The sequence below is a fragment of the Acinonyx jubatus genome, chromosome B3, assembly GCF_027475565.1.
Source record: "Acinonyx jubatus isolate Ajub_Pintada_27869175 chromosome B3, VMU_Ajub_asm_v1.0, whole genome shotgun sequence".
Classification (NCBI taxonomy): domain Eukaryota; kingdom Metazoa; phylum Chordata; class Mammalia; order Carnivora; family Felidae; genus Acinonyx; species Acinonyx jubatus.
The window spans coordinates 86,345,049-86,365,620 of NC_069386.1; the positions used below are offsets into that span (position 1 = coordinate 86,345,049).

Below are 20,572 nucleotides of genomic sequence, written 5' to 3' on the forward strand. Positions count from 1 at the left end.
CAGCTCAGAGCGTGGAGCCTGCTTCGGGTTCTGTGTCTCCCTTCCTCTGCCCCTCCCATGCTCATGCTCTGTCTCTCAAAAATGAATAAATGTTAAAAAAAATTTGTTTTAAATAATCTATAAGCCTGATCCCTATAAATAAGGATGCTGCTCCTGCTTAACCAGTCCTAGACTGGAAGGAGTAGAGAAGGAGTAAGAAAAGGGACATCTTCCTGTTTTGCTGCTGTAGTTCTACTTTTCTTTTTTATGATTAAAACATATGCATGGTTTATCTTTCTAGTTTAAGATGATGGACTGAGTATTCCAATCTACCTTTCCTTCTTCCAAAGTGAAATGAGAAAAATGGTAGAATTTTTAAAATAAATAACTACATAAATGAAAAATAAGAGTGCTATCAGTAGACTAGAAATTTTGAGGACTCAAAACAGACAGGATTGCAAAAGCTGTATCATTTACATTCTTTTCTGAAGCTATAATGTAACTTGAAAAATGTGCTCTGTATTTTTGTCCAACAACTGCTTACAGATATTGCAAAGTATTTCTAATATAATTATATAAATACCATTAACTGTGGAACAAAGTAATTATACACAGAAAGAAGGAGATGTAAACTCCATAATGATATTAATAAATAAATATAGAAACTGAAAGTTTTATGCAGAATGGGATATTTGCTTGGTTTCAAAGACTCTCATTTTCTAATGTTTATTGATTACAAAAGGAGGGGAAATAAGAGTAATTTTACAGTGTAAAAATGTGGCAGACACAATCTTAGTAAGTGATCATGGTGATTATATCACCTTGAATGGGGCAAATGAAAATCATGTGCCACCTGACAGGGTGTAATGAGAACACAGCATTATTTCTATGATAGTCCTGCTGCTATAAGACCTGAATCTAATTGCGAGGACATATCAAAACAAAAGTAATTTGTGAGTCTATAAAATAACTGGCCTGAATCTTCCAAAGCATTAAAGTCATGAAAGTCAAAGAAAAGTTGAGGGACTGTTCCACACTGTAGGAGACTAAATAGACATACCACTAAATACATGTCTCTGAATGTATTTTTAGTAAAATAAATTTTTAATGAGATTCTTTTTAGTAAAAGAAATTATTGAAATAATCTATAAAACTTGAATGAGATCTGAAAGCTAGGTGATAGTAATGTATCAGTGTTAATATTATGATTTTAATAATTATATTGTAGTTATATACAAAAATATCCTGAATCACAGGAAACAACTAAAGTATTCAAGTGGTTAGGAACATCATGTCAGCAACTTAAATAGTTCAGAGGGAAAAATGTTCTTTACAACTTTTCTGTAAATTTGATAGCATCTCATTTTTTAAAAAGCTTTTTTTTAAAAGCCTCTTTTCTAATTATAAAGCTAAGGTATGTGTAGTGTAAAATTTTCCAATTCTACTTAAAAGCAAAATTCCCCTTATTCTACCACTGTTAACATTTGGATGAACAAACACCCTTCCAGATGCATCTCTATACACAAAAAAATACACCACAGATCAAATTTGAAGTATTTGCTGTCTTAATGACCTAATTTTTTCACTCAACATTGCCTTGTAGATATCGCTGATACACAAACATACACGTTTACATTCCAAAACAAAGCTATTGTCACTACCTCAAGTAGTCCTACAGCTATGGAAAGTGCCACCCCAGAGGAACGCAAAGGTCTCTTCCCCTGTGGTACAGGCCAAGGGTCTCGCTGCAGTTCTCCCAGAAGATCTGTGAGATTCATGTCTATTTTCTGTACTGGCTGCAAGAATCTGCCAAACAAAATTAAATCAAAAGTCATTTATAAATGTTTATGGGTAAGACTGTAAGAAACAAACTGTTTCCTTTTTTAGAAATAGAAAAAAGTAATTTGAATACATGGTAGACCCATGGTTCTCTAACTTTTGTGTGCATAAGAATTGGTGGGAGGACTCGTTTCAACAGATTCCAGGGTCTTGTTTCTGCAGGTCTGAGGTAGGCCCCAAGAATGTGCATCTCAAACAAGTTCCCAGGTGATGCTATCTACTGGTCCACAACCAAAGTTTTAGTACAACCACTGTAAGTGAAACACTCACACCAAGTATTATATCAGGACTACGTCTTGCATTTACCAGTTAGTCAGCCTTAGGGCTACTGAAATAATTATGAGAAGATATGTCAACTCAATTTTAGTAATACTACTTCTGATTAGTAAGTTTGGGGAGGGGGAAACTACCTCTAAGGCTAAATGAAACGTTTTTTAGGCCCTACTTTTGTTTGGCTGCCTTCAACTAGTTTATGAACTTAAAAACAGGAGATCAGGAATATATCAAAACTAAAAAAGTCCTTAACACTGTAATAATAAGAAACCAACCATTTCAGTGGCATGATTCTGCCTCAACTTTTTAGAAGATGTACTAATGCTGTGTATTTATATTCCTAAAAATATAACAATATAGTATTACTGAATGTCTATGTTCCAGTTAAGGGTACAGGATGCTTAAAAGAGCTGCACAAATTGTAAAATTCTCTTTGCCATATTTAATAATTACCTATTGGAAGGAGGTGGCTGTTGTACCTGAGGACCACGTGTAGCTTGAGTCACGGGTACTTTAGAGAGTCCCAGCATTTCCTGTAAAGAGATTATTTTTGTGATATCCATTTAAGTACTCCTACAAAGATGTATCAACTACTTACCATATGCAAAATGCTGTGCTAGGTATTAGGAACACAAAAATAAAGAACATAAAGTCTCTTTCCTTAGAATGCAAAAGGTCTAGTTAGAGAGACCCTCAGGTAAACAATAACAATGCAAGGAAATAACAAGCATAAGAGAACAAAGTATAAGGTGCTATATGAGCAAACAGGGATACTAGCTCAGAAATAGTTTATTTCTAATTAAGAGTCAAAAAGTTACTATGTAACATCAATGTCTGTACTTCTTTTAAGTTTTATCTTATTTATTTAGAGCGAGAGAGCACACATGAGTGCCAACAGGGGAGGGGCAGAGAGAGAGGGAGAAAGAATCCCAAGCAGCCTCCGTGCTGTCAGCAAAGAGCCCGACACGGGGCTCATCTCATGGGGCTGTCTCATGAATGTAAGATCATGACCTGAACTAAAATCAAGAGCCGGAGGCTTAACGGACTAAGCCACCCAGGCGCCCCACATGAATGTCTATATTTCTTAACTTGTATTCATCCATCCCTTTGAGCAACTATATTTCAAGTACCTGCTATGTGCCAGGCATCTAATGGTAAAAAATATATATATAGCCCCTGACATTATGAAATTAAGATCTGGTGAAACAGACAGCAGTTAATAAAATCATTAGCTAAAAAAGTATAAAATTACAATTGTATTAAATGTTATAAAGGAGAGGTACATGGAATCGTATAAAAGGGGTTATAAGATATACATATGTATGTCTATACTTAATTTTCTGACTTAATTCCTAACCACTTTTGTTTGATTTTTAAGTGTACAAAATTCCTCTCTAGACACATGAAAATAATGTTATTTTACTGAAGTTTTCTTGAATCTTGGTCACGAAGTAACAGAGTAAAAGTATACAACAGAAAATCAGAAAGTCTAAAGATTTGCAAAGAAAAAATTATTGAACTAATCCTATATTTCCTACACTCCTAGCAGGCAGAGCAACTTTTTCCTAAGAACTTACTACGTGCTAGACTCTGTGCTAAACTCTTCACATATACTATTTCTTCACAGAATAATAATGAAGAATATTTTTTAATCCCTGCTTTATAAATGAAAACTGACACTCAGAAAGGTTTTTAACCTGCTAAAGGTTACACAACTAGTAAGTTGCACAGCAAGATATTAAGCCAGGGTTTGCCACACAGCCCTGTAAGACTTAACACTATACTGACTGTTCTTACATGATTTCCCTTAGCATGAATAGTAACCTGGTAAAGTAAGAATTATTTACCCTTTTCCACAGAGGATAAGAAAACAAGCAGAGATCAACCCAATATTACACAACTAGAAGAGTTTCAGATTTGAATTCAGGACTATTTGGGGAGCAAAGACCAGGCTCTTTTCAACCAAATGGATAGAGAAGGAAAACAAAAACATTTCATCACAACACAGCCCAACAATAGTTAATGCTCAGCTATGGGGACCATGGGAACTTTCTGAAGATGATGGAACTGCACTAGGGTTGAAACTAATGGCTGTAGAGTTGTGTTTTTCAGCTTGAATCTCACCTGTGATTTAGTTTTGTTTAATGTCCTTTCATGACTTGATTTCTCTCATATGCCAATGTATTTGTAGGTTTCCTAGATTTTATTTTTAGGGAGTGGGGTAATAATATCTTCCCATTTTTTGATTAAGCTGGTTCAGCTGTGGTGCTATTCAGTAGGTATCTTCAGTGTCAGGTTCCATAGCTGAATGCCATTGTTATTATAATAATTACTTGTAATCACATTGTAAGCTTGAATTTGGGCTTATACCTGCATCTTTAGTATTTTGTACATTCAGTTATTTAGACTTTGGGAGACCTCCTAATCAACTTTGTAGGTTAAATAGACTTCATCAACTACAGTCTATTTTGAGTTTATAGTTTAATTCAGAATTGTATTAAATTGACATTTTGCATTTGACTTCATTTTACGTTAGTTTGAAGTAAATTATTTCATTTTTGGATTCTGGAATTTTGAACATTTACTGTAATTGTTAATATAACTGCCGTGAAATATTTGAATAAAGATGGCAAAAAATAAAATAAAATAAAATAAAAACATTTCAATGGAGGAAAATATTTAGCCTGTAGGCATTTATTGCCTGCAACAAAAAAGCAGGTATCTTATGTGTTTCATATGCAATAACATAACTCAAGTAAAATGTACTCTACAATCAGAAGTAACACTACAGAACTTTAAATAAGTTTGCAGCTTCAAAATAACAATAGCAAACAGTTACAGGCACAATCCATTCAATTTTCATGACCACTGTATAAGGTAGACACTATTATTAACTCTTCCACAGATGAAAAAAACTAAGGCACAGAAAGATTAAACTTGCCCACTTTCTGTCCTGTCTCATGGAAACTGATGAGCCTCCTCTCCAAGGTACTCTGCTTCCTCTCTTCCTGAAGGCATCCTTATCATGTCCTCTGAAAGCTCAGCTCACTCTTGCTTTCAATTCACCCTCTTTAGTCTCTCTTCCCCTTCTATGTATAAACACATTCAAGTTCCCTTCCTAACCTAAACCTGTTAACTTGGTTCTCTCAAATTCCCACACTATTGTCTTCCTTACCTTCAACAAACCTCTGGAAAGAGCGCAAACTCTAATTTTCTTCACCTCCTCAAACCTTATTCGTGATCTTATTCACTGTTCATCATCCTCCCCATCCAAACTTGCAAATTCTTCCACTACTTTCTATCTCAGTTAACTGCAGCACTACTACCCCAGTCTGCTAAGCTTCAAATTAGAATCATTTAATATTGTTCTCAAAATCTTCTTTTCCTTTTCATTTGGGATACCTGAATGCTCCAAAGTCTGACTTCCTAGCTGTCTACTTTATGCAAGACTTACCTGCCATCTTCCAGGGTAACTGTTCTTATCAAGATTGTATCAGAATCATTTATAAAGTTTTTCAAATGCCTTACATGAACAATCCTACCCTCTCAACAGCCTCCCAAAACAAGCACACGTTCACTTACTTTCTCATGGTCTAGCAAAATCTCTGGGCAAAACATATATATATATATATATATCCCTAGATGATCCTAGTAAGTCACACATAACCTCTCTGCCTTGGAAGATAAAGCTTCAATTTACTCCAAAAATAAAAATGTTGTCCTAGTGTATGAAAAAATATGTACTCTTGGTTCATACATACATACAACTCTCAAGACTTAAAATACCTCCCCCTGCCAAACATAGTAAGAGTGTTCAGGTCCTAAATGAGATGTCAAAAACAAAAGCTAATATTCTGTGGTTGCTTTCCCTCAGTCTTCAGCATGACTCTCCCATTAGCCCTTCAAATCTCTAGCAAAACACCTTCAGTCTCACCATTAAAAGTGAGGGGTCTTTGGGGCACTTGGGTGGCTCTGTTGGTTAAGCGTCTGACTTCGGCTCAGGTCACGATCTCACCGCTCATGAGTTCGAGCCCCACGATCGGCTTTGTGCTGCCAGCTCAGAGCCTGGAGCCTGCTTTGGATTCTGTGTCTCCCTCTCTCTCTGCCCCTCCCCTACTCACATGTGTGCACAAACGGTCTCTCTCAAAAATAAATAAACTTAAAAAAAAACTAAAAAAAGAAAAAGTGAGGGGTCTTCCATCTGTATAACAACAATTCAAGGGCAAATGAAAGAAAACTGATGTCAACATTAAATAAAGCCTTTGTCATAATACAATTATATTAGTCATTCACAGTAAAAATATTTTCTAGAAACTTAAATCCAGAAGGCATTTATAGACATTTATGGAGTGATGCCCACAGATAAGGCTGAAACTACCATTCTTGTTGTTTACCTGCAGTTGTTTGGCAGACAAATCTTTTGTTCCTCTGAACACGTAGCTTTTTGAAATGCCCTCACATCCAAGTTCATGAACCTGTACCATTCTCCCAAAAGTAATAAGTCCAACCAAAGCTGTAGGTGGTAAAAGACTCAATGACATCTGCATAGATTCTTTCAGGGCTTGTAAATCTTCATCTTCCATGCAAGTATCAACCACATAGAGGAATATCAAAGGCATCTGAGGACCACGCTTTTAAAAAATGTTGTAATAATTAGGAAATAATGTATTAATAGTCAGCACAATATACAAGGATAATTAGTAGAGAATAAATAATTTACAATACATTCATAAAATGAAATCTTAATAAAATCATTTCAGAAATGAGAGAAGCTATCTATGCATGGAGAGATATATGAGACATATCAAAGGAAAAATTAAGTTTAAAAACATTATTTATAATTACATAAAGGAGACTTTCATCTTTGATCTGTTTAACTGCATAAGGCTTCATTTCTTATAACAAGTATTTATTTCTCCTAAAATAAGGAAACAGTAGTTATAAAGCTTAAAAACAAAACAATAAAGATCTCAACCTGAATTAGACCATAAGAGAACTGGGAACTAGCTAGGCTGCTACTTCCTGGTACATGTGAATCATACTCTGCTTTCTCTACTAGAATCACAGAGGATATCGTTACTTTACAACTTAAATATGTAAACAACTACGTAAAGCTGTTCAGAAAGGGAAGAAAAATGATTTTCTTAACAAGGACCAATGCAAAAGTAACTTACAGTTAGACTTGGGGATATATCATCAGGTTCTAGCATCATAGTAACTTAACTTTTGTGAACTGACCTTCCAACCACACAACAACATTGAGAGTGTACTGTTTATTGATCTACTCAGTATAGCAAATCACACCACACCACTCAATATCCTAGCCACCCATTAAATAACTACAACAGGGAACTTACCTTGTTCAAATTGAATAGGACAGTTCTTATCTCTGAAATGCTCCATCAATTCAATGTGGGAATCAGGAACAATGCCCTTTAAGTCATCTCAATTTAACAATTCTATTGGTATAAAGTAAATCGCTGAATATTTAAGGCTTTCTTAAGGATTTATGTTCTTACCAGAACTACATATTCAATGCTAGAAAACTGAGGTAAGAGCTCCGCAGGCTGATTCAATTCAGATATACCAGCGTAAGTAGGTGGAAACTACAGAGAGAAAACAATGAACATTTTGAATGAATTATTTGCCAGAATGAAATTTTAAACTGCAAATAATTTTCTGATCACTTAACTACTAAAAACTATTTTTCATCATATGAAAAATTATTTCATCTTTGTTTAAAATATGCATTTTTCTACATATTAAGACCAGTACTACAGCATTAACATCTGCATTGGGGGTTTTCTTACCTGATTCCTTTGATAACAAAAGTTGCAAGCCCAGAGTTTTGCTCGGTAATCCACTTGACTGTTTTAAGAAAAGATACAATAGAGCTCATGTTTCAGTTCCATCGTACAATGATCCTAATTTTAATAAAATTAACTTCTTTCTAAAAGAACTCATATTTTTAACTGTATATACAAATGTTCAGTTAAATGAACATATTATTACTTTTAATATATAGCAAACATCAGTAAAAATAATTTTTTTTTTCAAATGATTCAGTGATTTCTACACTCAGATCTAGAAAACATTCATTTAATTCAAAAATGTATTTATTCAATGCTTAATATGTACCAGCCATTATCCTAGGTGCTGGTGATACAGCAGTGAACAAGAGATCAAAGTTCCCTGCTATCATGGAGCTTATTCTGGAACAGAAAGACATACAAAAAGAAAGTAGATGTATAAATACAAATGATACTTTCAGACAGTGACAATAACAGACTAAAGATAACAAAGCAGGATGCGAAAGTGTGTTTGGGAGGACTACATTATTTATTTTTTAAAGTTTATTTATTTATTTTGAAAGAGAGAAAAGGGAGGGGCAGAGAGAGAGGGAGAGAGAGAATCCCAAGCAGGCTCTGTACTGTCAGCGCAGAGCCCAATGGGGTGGGGTGGGGATCAAACCTAGGAACCATGAGATCATGACCTGAGATGAAATCAAGAGTCAGACACTTGACAGACTGAGACACCACGGCCCCCTGGGATGGCTACTTTAAAAGAAGGCCTTCTGAAATAAACAATTGAAATTTGATCTAAATGAAAAGGAACAGGTCACAGGAAAATCTAGGGGCAGAGTAATCCAGCAGAATATACAGCTATTATACAAATTCCAAGATAGGCATAAATTTGGTATGTTCAAGGATCAGAAAGAGGGTAAGGTATAAGGTAGATAACAATAAGGGAAATGAATGATATAATACATAGTGTTTTGTAAGTCTTAACTAGCAGTTTGGATTTCTCATTCCAAGTATAATAAGACAAAACTGAAGGATTTTAATAATCTGATATCCATTTGTAACATTCTAGTGTCTGGATAGAGAATAAACTACTGAAAGACAAGAATGGAAACAAGGGGGCCAGTTAGGTGGGTAATGAAATTGTCCAGTAAAAAGATGGTGTATCTTAAAGTAGAGCGTACTAGCAGCAACTGAATACAGGAGACAGAATCAGTAATGTTCTGGAGGCAGAATCAATCTGAGTTGCTAACGGATTGGGTGGGGAGACAGAATGGAAAGAGGCATAAAGGAAGATTCTAGATATTCTGGTTTATGCTATAAGAAATTGTAACATTTTCAATTCAAACACCATACCAATCAATTGTGACTTTTCTAATGACACGAGATGGGTCTAATGACACAGAGCATCTAGATATACTAGTGATTGGATCTAACAGTTCATATAGTGACAATTTTACATTTGGTCTGTAATCAACTCACTATAACTAGAATATCCTTCAATTTCACAGCTCTTTGGATTTGACTATCCTAATTTGAAAAAATAACTATAAATAAAAAAGACATTTTTATATAAATGAACAAGAAACTACATTTTTAAATCATATTGCCACAGGGGCGCCTGGGTGGCTCAGTCAGTTGAGCGCCCGACTTCGCTCAGGTCATGATCTCGCGTTCCGTGAGTTCGAGCTCCACATCAGGCTCTGTGCTGACAGCTCAGAGCCTGGAGCCTGCTTCAGAATCTGTGCCTCCCTCTCTCTGCCCCTCCCCCACTCATGCTCTGTCTCTCTCTCTCTGTCAAAAACAAACTTTAAAAAATAATAATAATAATAAAAATAAATCATATTGCCACATTAATTGTTCCAATATATTTTAATTACCATAAAGGATTCAAAACTGCACGGCAAGTGGTCCTGCTACACAGAACAGGTTCATACTGAATAGGTGGTAAATCAGGTCTCTCCTTCAGTGGTGTAAATAAGGCTGCTACCGGAACAACCATTCTTGTAGCTTCTAGTCGACTTGATGGCCAAACATTCCAGCTAAATCGGACTCCATCTCGTTCTTCATTTTGTTGGATGAATTCCAAATAGGTTGTCATTGTAGAGCCTGATTCTTATTTCTGTGACAAAATTTAAGATGTTTAAAAATCCTCATAAGGAAATCTAAAATAAATGTTTTTCCCATGTTCAGCGATATTAATCCACGAGAAATCAAAATGAAATAAAAGTATTCATCTCAGAAAAAAATTAGCAAGCAACAATAACCTCACTTATAACAAAAATAAATCACCCTCCAGAACCCAATGCTCATTAAGCCCAGCAAGAGGTATTTTATCCTTATTTATTCATTCTTGAAAAAGCTAGAGCAAAAAATAATAATAATAATGAAATATGTGTCCTATTTATTTAAGTGTGTATAAGAAACAAAGATAAAAATGGGGGAAAATTTAGATCCTATGTTTTCCATATCAGCCTTGTAAGTTATATTATTCTAATGAACAGATTACTGAAACCATTAAATTCTAAAGTTCATATGGTTTTGTATGTAGAAAATGACAAGTTTCTACTAAACTTGCTAGAAGTGAATGCTTAACAGTGCATAACAAAAAGATTTTTCTAAAACTAGGTACTTCTGTTTTAGACAGGTAATCTTTTCATTGTGCAAATATAGGGTCTTTGTGGCACAATAAATAAAATGCTTAATAAGTGGTGTTCCCTATGATTTATATGCCATTTAACTTCTTTTGCAGAAAATTAAGCCAGAATATTTTTTTTAAATGTTTATTTTTGACAGAGAGAGCACATGTGTGGAGGAGGTGCAGAGAGACAAGGGGACAGAGATCTGAATCAGGCTCCATGCTAACAGCAGAGAGGCCAATGTGGGGCTCGAACTCATGAACCATGAGATCATGACCTGAACCAATCAGACACCCAACCAACTTGAGCCACCCAGGTGCCCCTCACCCAGAATATTTTTAATATTCCAATTTAGGAGGGCATTTTTTTTTTATTATTTTGGAAAGTAGGAGAGCATTTTAAACTCTAATTTGAGATATACAATTTCAATATAATCATTTACATTTATTAGCAGGGGGAAGAGGATGCCACTCTGGTTCGGGCCCAGTATCAAGAGACATCTCCATCTTGTTACTCTCTTACTGCCTGTCTAGAATGCCAGCTTTCCTACCTAGGCAACAGTTCTATCTCACAGTCTCAAACTTCAGCAGTGATCAGTGTTGGAAGGAAATTGCAAAATACACAGTTCTGAGAGGACAGAGAGTTTCAAGTGTTAGGTGGCTGGCCAAAAGATTTGTAGGAGAGATGAAGGACATCAAGAACTGAAGAATTATGAAGGTAGGATGCCAAAAGAGCCAACATGGAGGGTGAATTTGCAAAGAACAACAATAGGATGAGGAACTGATTCTAAAATGTAACTGAGAGAAGAAAAGGTATTTGAAAAAAACATGCTGAATACAATAATTTTAATTTTAGAAAATTTTTCAAAGATTTGATAATAAAAATTCCAAAAAGTGAAGCTCAACAAATATGACTACCTTAGCAGCTAAGAATTTTCTTTTCTTTGAAAGAAATAAGAATGTTATATATTAAACATACCTCAGTTTAAAAAAAAAAGAAAAATTAAACACTATTTCCTATCAGAATCTCAGACACAACTAGAGAATTTTACACTAATCAAAAGCAGACACAGAGTTTTCAAAGGCTGATAAGGATAAAGAGGAATCCTAAGGTAACTAAATTTGTTTAGAAAAGATTATCTTTAAACTAAATATAGAAGGCAGTTTGGAGAGAGACTATGAGTTTTCAAGAAAATGTGGGTGTTGAAAAATAATGATAAAACAAAGATCTGGGATAGTCAGAGGTGTGTTACATGCCAATCTCAGTTTTATTTGTTTATTTTTTAATTTTTCTCACATTCATTTATTTATTTTGAAAGAGACAACATGAGAGTACAAGCAGGGAGGGGGTAAGGGGGCACAGAGAAACACACACACAGAGAGAGAGAGAGAGAGAGAGAGAGAGAGAGAGAGAGAGAGAGAGAGAGAGAATCCTAAGCAGGCTCCAAGTTATCAGTGCGGAGCCCCACATGGGGCTCAATCTCACAAACCGTGATATCATGACCTGAGCTGAAATCAAGAGCCGGGTGCTTAACCAACTCCACCACTCAGGCGCCCCCCCCCGCCGACAACCTCAGTTTTAAAGGAGAAACAGGGGCACCTGAGTGGCTCAGTCATTTAAGCATCCAACTTGGGCATAGGTCATGATCTCATGGTTCCGGGAGTTCGAGCCCTGTGCTGAGCTCTGTGCTGACAGCTCAGAGCCTGGAGCCTGCTTCATAGTCTGCAGATTAGCAATAGCTTCTGTGTTACAGATGTGAATATAAATTCTGGGACTATTCAATCCTTCCCATAATTTCTACAGAATGTTAAGCAAATGAAGTTTTCTGTTTACTACCTAATTGCATGTATAATCTATGTCATCTAAAATGCATCACCAAAAAGCATTAAAATACCAGACCAATCAGGGTTTTTTATCTGAACCACAAAAACACAAAAAAATGTTTTGACTATTTTCTCAATTCTCCAAAACTGGTACATAACTAGTAGTTAGCTATGTGCCATACATTTTCTCAATAATGTTGAAGTGAGCCTGTAACCTGGAAAATAATTGACAGTATTTATTAACAATGAAAAAATTTGAGTTTTCAAGCAAATATCAAAATTTTTGAAAACCTTGGGTCCACTACCATGAGCTTCATAGCTTGCTAATATGTAAAGATTTTTCTGAGATCAGTGATGTTATTATCGTGATTTTTCTATTATATAATGAACCATGTCCACATTTAGAAAATATACCTTACTCAGTGAAGCAAAATCTCCCAAATGATCAATTCATGATGTTACAAAATCATGCACAGGTAAGGATCCATGCATGAGTAAAGACCCATTCAAAGTGCAGAACAGACCAATGAATTTTAATGCAATAGAGTGCAAAAGTTCATTTCTAAGATTTCAAATTTCACACTATTAACCCTTGATTTATGAATTAAAACCATCAAGTTGTAGTGGAGTATCTCTCTCTTTTTTTTTTTTTAAAGTGGCTCTGCACTGGGTGTGGAGCTCGAACTCATCCTCTTGTAGGGCTGGGATCAAGACCTGAGCTGAGATCAAGAGTCGGACGCTTAACCCACTGAGTCACCTAGGTACCCCTGCAGTGTAGTATTAAAGAAGAATATGCAGAATTATCTGAAAAAGCTATTAAAATACCCCTTTTTCCAACTACATATCTATGTGAAGCCAGATTTCTTTCATACAATTCAAGTATAATAACATATCACAATAGACTGACCGCAAAAATAGATCTGAAAATCCACCTGTCTTCTATTAAGGCAGGCGTGTGGTTTTTCTTTTTTGTTTTTTTTAGAACCTCAGTAATGTTTAAGAGTCTAAAGTGGTCCTAAGGACCACCATCTTAGGACAATAGGGTTTACTTAATTCGATCAAGGAACCCAGTAGAGAAAGGCTCTATGAGACTTAGCATAAAGACATTTACACACAATAACCAGATTGTAACTCCACATCCTGACTTTTTATTACGACACACTAAATACCACCTGTATGATATTTTGTGCACAATTAACTTCCTTTTCCTCACTTTTTCCTTTCAATCTCTCTGTTCTAAGATCATATATGCTCACTAAATAACATCTGTTTTATTTTGTACGTTCTCACTTTCCAGTATTATTTTTTAAAAAGTCCCACCTGTTTCTTCTGAACTGGTCCAATTACATGGCCATGCACAACACCTCCTTGACTTCCCTCACCTTTCCACGGTAGGTATTGTGCCTTTTCAAAATCACTAATTCTAGATTTTCTAGGTAGTGTTTTTTCTAGTGTTAATTTCTAGATAGCTTTCTAGTAGAACACCTGCCAGGCTGGGCCCCATATCCAACAATGGCATATCTGAAATAAATTCTTTTTACAAACTAGCTTTTTATAAAATATCATTATTTGATCAGCACTCTCTCCCCTAAAATTATGTTAAAGCCAAATAAAAATGATTCAGACACTATATTAGGATGGAGATTTAATATAGTAGTCATATTTTTTTACGTGGTACAAATACAAAAGACCATTCTAAAGAAATGTGTCATTTCCCAGCACAACTTATTGTGAGTGGGAGTTACTTTGGTTAATTAATTTCTCCTGGTATAACTAAAAGCAAAGAAGCAAAACACTTAATGCCTCTTTAACCTAGCATATCAAATACATGCCCACAGTATTTTTAAAAGCTTCACTTATTCAATAAATAATTGGAAATTTTCAATATTAGAGCACTTTTATAGACTCTAAATGAAAAATATCCTCAATTGCAAGTAAAATTTGAGTTTCTTCCAATCAGATGTATTTAAGAATTAAGTGTGCCTCTCTACTTTTCAATTGTAAAAACCTCAATAAAGTGTTTTCAATTGCTTTCCATAGCTGTATGATCTTGGACAAGAGCTTAACCTCTATGATCCTCAATTTCTCATGAAAAAGATAAGGGGCTTAGGCTAGAAACTACAAGGCCCCTTCTAACTCTAAAATTGTATGAGTCAAATAAAAATGATCAGACTTCCAAAACGATGTTAATTAGGCTACTGAAAAGGAGAGAGAAGGGAGACTTAACATTTATATTTAAATCTAAAACTTTTTTTAACGAAGTTAGTTTGTCTAGGTATACATGGCTTTGCAGGGCGGAGGTCGAAGAAATTCATGTGAATTCAACATACCCCAGAGGTTACATGTAGATTGACCATGCTTTTCCCTTCCCACCAAAACGGGAAGAAAACACTAGCACAACAGAAAAGACTGATCGGATCTGAAAACTGAACTCCACTTGTAATTGAGGCCTAAGGCGTTAGCTTTACCTGGCAATTAATTCTCCTTATCCCCTTTGACTCCCAAGGCCGAACTACCGGTGACGAAGTCACCTGGGTTCAAAGTCTAGGGCACTTCAGATCCAGCAAGGTAAGAACCAAGAAGCCCAAGGGTCCAGAACCGGTGATAGGCTGGAATAAGGAAGGCAGATCGCCCGGGAGGCGGGAGTGGGCGCTGGGCGAGATGATGAACTACCTTTTTTTCACCCGACTTCTATCTTTCGCACCTTATCCAAGGGAGCTTGGTGAGGGGACCGGGCCCCCAGGCCCCAGAAAAACGAAGCAGAGCGGTTGGTGACAGGGCGAAGGGGTCAGAATTCAAGGCTGCCCCCCAGAGCCCGCTCGCCACAGCAGGCGCGTCCAACCTGTTCCCGAGTATCATGAAGGCAGAGCGGGCACCATCCCGAAGACCCCGGCCCACCCGCCCGCCGGCCCACAGCCGCACAGCTGCCCCTCCCCCGCTTTCCGCTGAGAGCCCGCGGCCCCTCCAGGGAGCCGGGAGGAGGCGGCCCAGAAGTCAGTCCCTACCACCGTGCCCCCAGACAAGATCCGCGCCGGTTGCAACCTCCGCCCAGCAAAATCGGTCCTTTCCGACGAGCTGGAGCAGCCGTGGCACTCGATCAGGGCCGGCGCCGCCCCGCCCCCGGCCTCCGCGCAGAACACGACTGGGCCAACATGGCTGGTGCCGCCTCTGCCACGTCAAGGGCTGGCGGGGCGGGGCGGCCGCGCCGGGGAACTTAAGGGGAGAGTGCGGGACCGGGCAGAACCGAGCGGGTATAGGGCGCGAGGGGAGAGGAGGGAGGTGGAAGGGGTGGGGACGGAGCCGGGGCGGGGCTACCAGGGGAGGGAACTAATGGTGAGAGTGCGGGACCCGGGCGGAGCCGAGTGAAGGGTGGGGAAGAAGAGACTGGAGGGAAGGGAGGCTACGGAGCCTGAGGGGCGGGGACAACCAAGACAAACCAGACTGGGAAACGCCAGAGTGCTAGGGACCCCAGCGGAACTGGAGCGCCTTAATCCTTTCCCAGGAACCGCGGCCGACCCCACTACCTGAGGGCCGCAGGCCAGAGTGGCACATTCTGCGGCCACTCAGACAACGTCCAGTAGGAGGACATCCTCACCTGTAGGGCCCTGGTTGATTCCTAGGACTACAAAACCGCATCTCCCCAAAAAAATACAAAGTGAGAAGTTCGTTTGTTCACTTAGTGCAACAAATATTTACTGAACATCTACAATGTGCCAGGTACAGTAGCAATGCTAGTGATATTGATGTAGGCAAAACAGGCCAAAATCCGTGGCCTGTACATTGGATTTTTGTATTCCTAGACAGTCTACCTCTTGCCTCCTACACTACATCTGCCACCTCTCCTCCCCACTACTGCAATCTCTGGCTGATTCATCTTAATGCGTTTTCTGCTTCTCTTTCCCAAAGGAAGAGCTGAGCAAAATGGGAGACACAGAAACGGGTTGGAAAGACATTACAGCTTGGCGATCTCAAGCACCCCATTCCTAAGTGAGGTTGCTCATGGAATTAATTCCAGACATGACTACACCTAAAACCTTGCCAGGCTTAGCCCTCGAAGCATTTTAACGAGTTGGAAAAAAGATCAAATCCTTGTTCTTCATTATAGTTGAGAAATAAGATGTGTACCAAACATGTATTTTCTGCCTATAAAGTGTATGCTAAGGTTGTTTTGTAAGGTAGAAGAGGATGACTTTGTCTGTCAAATTTGAATAAAAGTCTGAGGAGGAAATGGGAATGAAACAAAATTTAGAGGTGCCTGGGTGGCTCAGTCTGTTGAGCGTCCGAGTTTGGCTCAGGTCATGCTCTCCTGGTCTGTGAGTTGGAGCCCTGCGTAGGGCTCTGTGCTGACCGCTCAGAGCCTGGAGCCCGCTTTGGATTCTGTGTCTCCCTCTGTCTCTGCCCCTCCCCCACTCGTGCTCTGTCTCTCTCTCTCTCTCTCTGTCAAAAATAAACACTAAAAATTAAAAAAACACTAAAAAATTTTAAAAAACCACAAAATTTAGCATAGACCTGCAAATAAGGTGAGCTCAGGATGCTACCTCAATGAGGATTCTTGACTGAAAGCACAGCAAGTAAACAGCTGTGGACTATGGTATAAAAGTGGAATAAGGACATTCACAAAAAGAAACACGATCCAAGAACCAATAGACATAGAAGAGAGGATCCATGGGGATCTTAGAATTCAGTGAGGAATAAACCAAAATATAGTACCTTCGGTAATTTCATTCATTTCATTGTCCCCAGAAATGTGTCTTGCCACCATGCAGCTCAATGAAGACTAAAAAGTCATAACTCCCTTGTTCTTAGCTGAACAAAAGCCTCTGTTCCCTGTTACAATGAAACAGATGTTAGGATGGGTAATGAATTCATTTAGATCTGTCTTTATGTTCTTTAAGATGAACTGGTTTGCATTTAACCATCACATACTGGACCCAACTTTAGTTTTCTGGAATTTTCTTTTTTTTGGAGTTCTATATGTAAGAATCCATACTTAATGACTTTTTAATCTTTCTTAGAGATCTTCCAAAGAACACAGAAAATAATTTTTTTAATTTATTTATTTGAGAGGGGAGTGAAGGGGGAGAGGCAGAGAGAGAGGGAGATAGAGTATCAATCCCAAGTAGGCTCCATGCTGTCAGCACAGAGCCCAACATGGGGCTCAAACCCACGAACCATGAGATCATTACCTGAGCCGAAAGCAAGAGTCAGAGGCTTTTTAAAAAAAAAAATAGAATAAAACTTGCAATTGCTTTATGAGTCCATTGGACTCTTGTAAATCTAGGATACATTATGGGATCTTAGTGATCTTATTTTTCCTATATCTTGAAACATTCTGCTAATTCATCATGAAATGATTTACTCATCAATTATTCCAACTCTTCTTTTAAAAAGGCTAAAATAATAAGAAAACCAGAAAAATGATAGAATTACCCAAGACGATACAATAGTGGAGTAAGCTATCATTCTTGAATTTTCTCTTTGCAATGCCTAAAGTACTGCAGCATTTTTCAAGACCTTTGTACATGTTTTTAGTTTTCAATAAATATAGTTGAGAATTCAGAATTTGGAAGATGAATGCCAAGAGACAGAGAACAGCAATCTAGATCCTGATAATGACTGTGAAATCTTAGACTGTTAATCTTTGGATTACCATCTCCTAGATGAATTTCTCAAACTCAAGGATCATCGTGTTAACATTATTTCTAAGGTCAAAAAAATGTTATTTTCATCCAGTTATTCATTCAAAAGGATAACTTGATTACACAATATTTTGCAACAAAAATCTGGACCATCTCATTTTGCTAAGAACACATATTACAGTATTTCTTTCATCTTTTATGATGTTTATGTGGATAAATTTACTTAATATGATTCTTAAGTAGACAAATGCTAATGGCAGCTATGTATATACAAGATGATATCTAAGGAAATAGATAACCTAGAAATTAAAAATTCTTTAGGTTGATTACTTATAAAGCCAAAAATACAAAAGTCTTACAATTAGGGAGCAAAGATGGCTGTCCTTTCTTCAACAAAATTATGAGCCTTTAGAGATCTCAAAAAATTCTTCAAGTCCTGTGTTTTGATGATACAAATGCATGAAGAACCAGAAGTAACAATTAGCTAGGATGTAGTAGTGATGCATCTGAAATCTGCAATCACTGTTTACAAGATAGGTATGTTCCAGATTCATGTATCACAGGCAATAAGCTGGTAGTTGCATTCAGAGGACATTGCCCATTTTGGATATGTCTTCAAAACCAGGAAAATATGAAGTGGGTAATGGGCATTGAGGAGGGCACTTGTTGGGATGAGCACTGGATGTTGTATGGAAACCAGTTTGACAATAAATTAAAAAATAAACATTTAAAAAACTTAAAAAAAAGGAAAATATGGAATGAAAATTGGTATTTGCTATGCTTAGATACTTATTTAAATTTTCAGTAAAGTTGTTTTCCATTATCCCTTTACTCTTTTTATAACAGCTTTACTGAATATCTCTTTACTCTAATTTGTATAAATTCATGGAATGATATAAAGATATAAAAATTCAAAACAGTCAATTAGACCCAGCTTGTAAATGGTGAAGACTATTTTTCTTGGTATACTGAAAGTTAAGAGGTTTTGGGTTGAGGAAGAAGAGAGAGAAAAAGAGAGAGAGAGGAAAATTTCTTGAGCTCCCAGAAAGGAGAGTCAGACTAGGAATTGGAGAAAGGGGAGACTCTCCTAAAACAACCTTCTCTGGTTTTCTGACTAAACTATAGACATTCCTGGACCAAGGCATTTGAGATTAATCTGTGAATCTGAAGGATATTTGTTAAACATTTACCAACATGCAACTGATTGCAATTGTTTGCTCTCATTACAGCACTTTGTCAGATCCTGACACAAAATGATTGTTCCTTAAATATTCATGAATAAGCATGATAACCTAAACAATCATAAATTATTATCATCACTTTAATGTTTTGAGATTGACTATGAAAATATAAAACCTGACATAAGCCCCCCCAAAAATTCCTTTTTATTTTCATTATTTAAAAACATTTTTTTTAATTCCAGTAGTAGTTAACATACAGTGTCATATTAGTTTCAGGTGCACAATATAATGATACAACAATTCTATACATCAGTCAGTGTTCATCACAGTAAGTGTACTCAATCCTCATCACCTATATTACCCATCCCCCCACCTACCACCCCTCTGTTAACCATAAATTTATTCTGTATAGTTAAGAGTCTGTCTTTTGGTTTCTTTTCTTCTTTGTTCATTTGTTTTGTTTCTCAAAATCATATGAATGAAATATGAGTGAAATCATATAAATGAAATATGAATGAAATGAGTGAAATCATATGGTATTTGTCTTTCTCTGGCTTATTTCACTTACCATTATGTAGTCTCTAGATCCATCTATTTTGTTACAAATGGAAATATTTTATTCTTTTTTATGGCTGAGTCATATATACACACATACACTTATATATACACTTCTTTATTCATTCATCTATCAATGGACATTTAGGTCATTGCAAATAATGCTGCAATAAACAAAAGTCTTTGTTAAAAGCCAATACTCTAAGATCATTACTTCCTCAAACTGGCATTTTTCAAAATGCCAGAGAATATTACAAAGAGACAGGGAGGGGTGGCTGGGTGGCTCAGTCAATTGAGTATCTGACTCTCAATTTCAGCTTAGGTCATGATACCAGGGTCTTGGGATCAAGCCCCACATGCGGCTCTGAGATGAGCATGGAGCCTGCATGGGATTCTCTCTCTCTCCCTTTGCCCCCTCCCCCCTCCCTCACCCCCAAATGCTCCCACATGTGTGCTCTTTCTCTTTCTCTAAAATTAAAAAAATAAATAAATAAGAGAGAGAGAGAGAGAGGTTCTATAGTCAAATAAAGTTGGGAAACACCAGTTAAATTATGAAAAACTTGGTCTTTTGACTTGTCAGGGATTTTAATATGCTAACATTTATTGTGAACCTTTAAGAGCAGGATTTAAATACATTTCCCAAAGATATTTGATCTTGGAACTTTTTTTCCAGGGACTATCTGAGATCAAGTATTCTAAACACCCTATGACTTTGTTTTCAGCCATTAATTACATTAAATACTAGTTAATGTGTAACAACCAGTATTTTCCTTCCTACTTCTGAACCCACAGATGTTTCTAAACTGAAGATTGTAGCCAGAACTTCAAAGATAGTCAAGTGAA

The 20,572-nt window shown here is 37.0% G+C and overlaps 1 protein-coding gene across 5 annotated transcripts in view; it reads right to left on the reverse strand.

Moving 5' to 3' along the window:
• The window catches only part of SEC23A (SEC23 homolog A, COPII coat complex component), a 66,878-nt gene extending 46,999 nt beyond the window's left edge, over nucleotides 1-19,879 (reverse strand). The window contains exons 1-8 of one of the 5 annotated variants that reach the window (XM_027065621.2): nucleotides 19,743-19,879; nucleotides 17,065-17,181; nucleotides 9,773-10,014; nucleotides 7,902-7,959; nucleotides 7,611-7,697; nucleotides 6,486-6,722; nucleotides 2,545-2,624; nucleotides 1,641-1,785 (exon numbers count right to left, since the gene is read on the reverse strand). In XM_027065621.2, the coding sequence (XP_026921422.1) occupies nucleotides 1,641-1,785; nucleotides 2,545-2,624; nucleotides 6,486-6,722; nucleotides 7,611-7,697; nucleotides 7,902-7,959; nucleotides 9,773-9,993 (828 nt within the window). In that variant the 5' untranslated portion in view covers nucleotides 9,994-10,014; nucleotides 17,065-17,181; nucleotides 19,743-19,879. Of the gene's footprint in view, nucleotides 1-1,640; nucleotides 1,786-2,544; nucleotides 2,625-6,485; nucleotides 6,723-7,610; nucleotides 7,698-7,901; nucleotides 7,960-9,772; nucleotides 10,015-14,822; nucleotides 14,961-15,359; nucleotides 15,543-17,064; nucleotides 17,182-19,742 lie in introns of those variants that run through there. The other 4 variants (XM_027065622.2, XM_027065620.2, XM_053224396.1 and 1 more) reach the window with 4 other exon arrangements.
• Nucleotides 19,880-20,572: the final 693 nt, after the last annotated feature.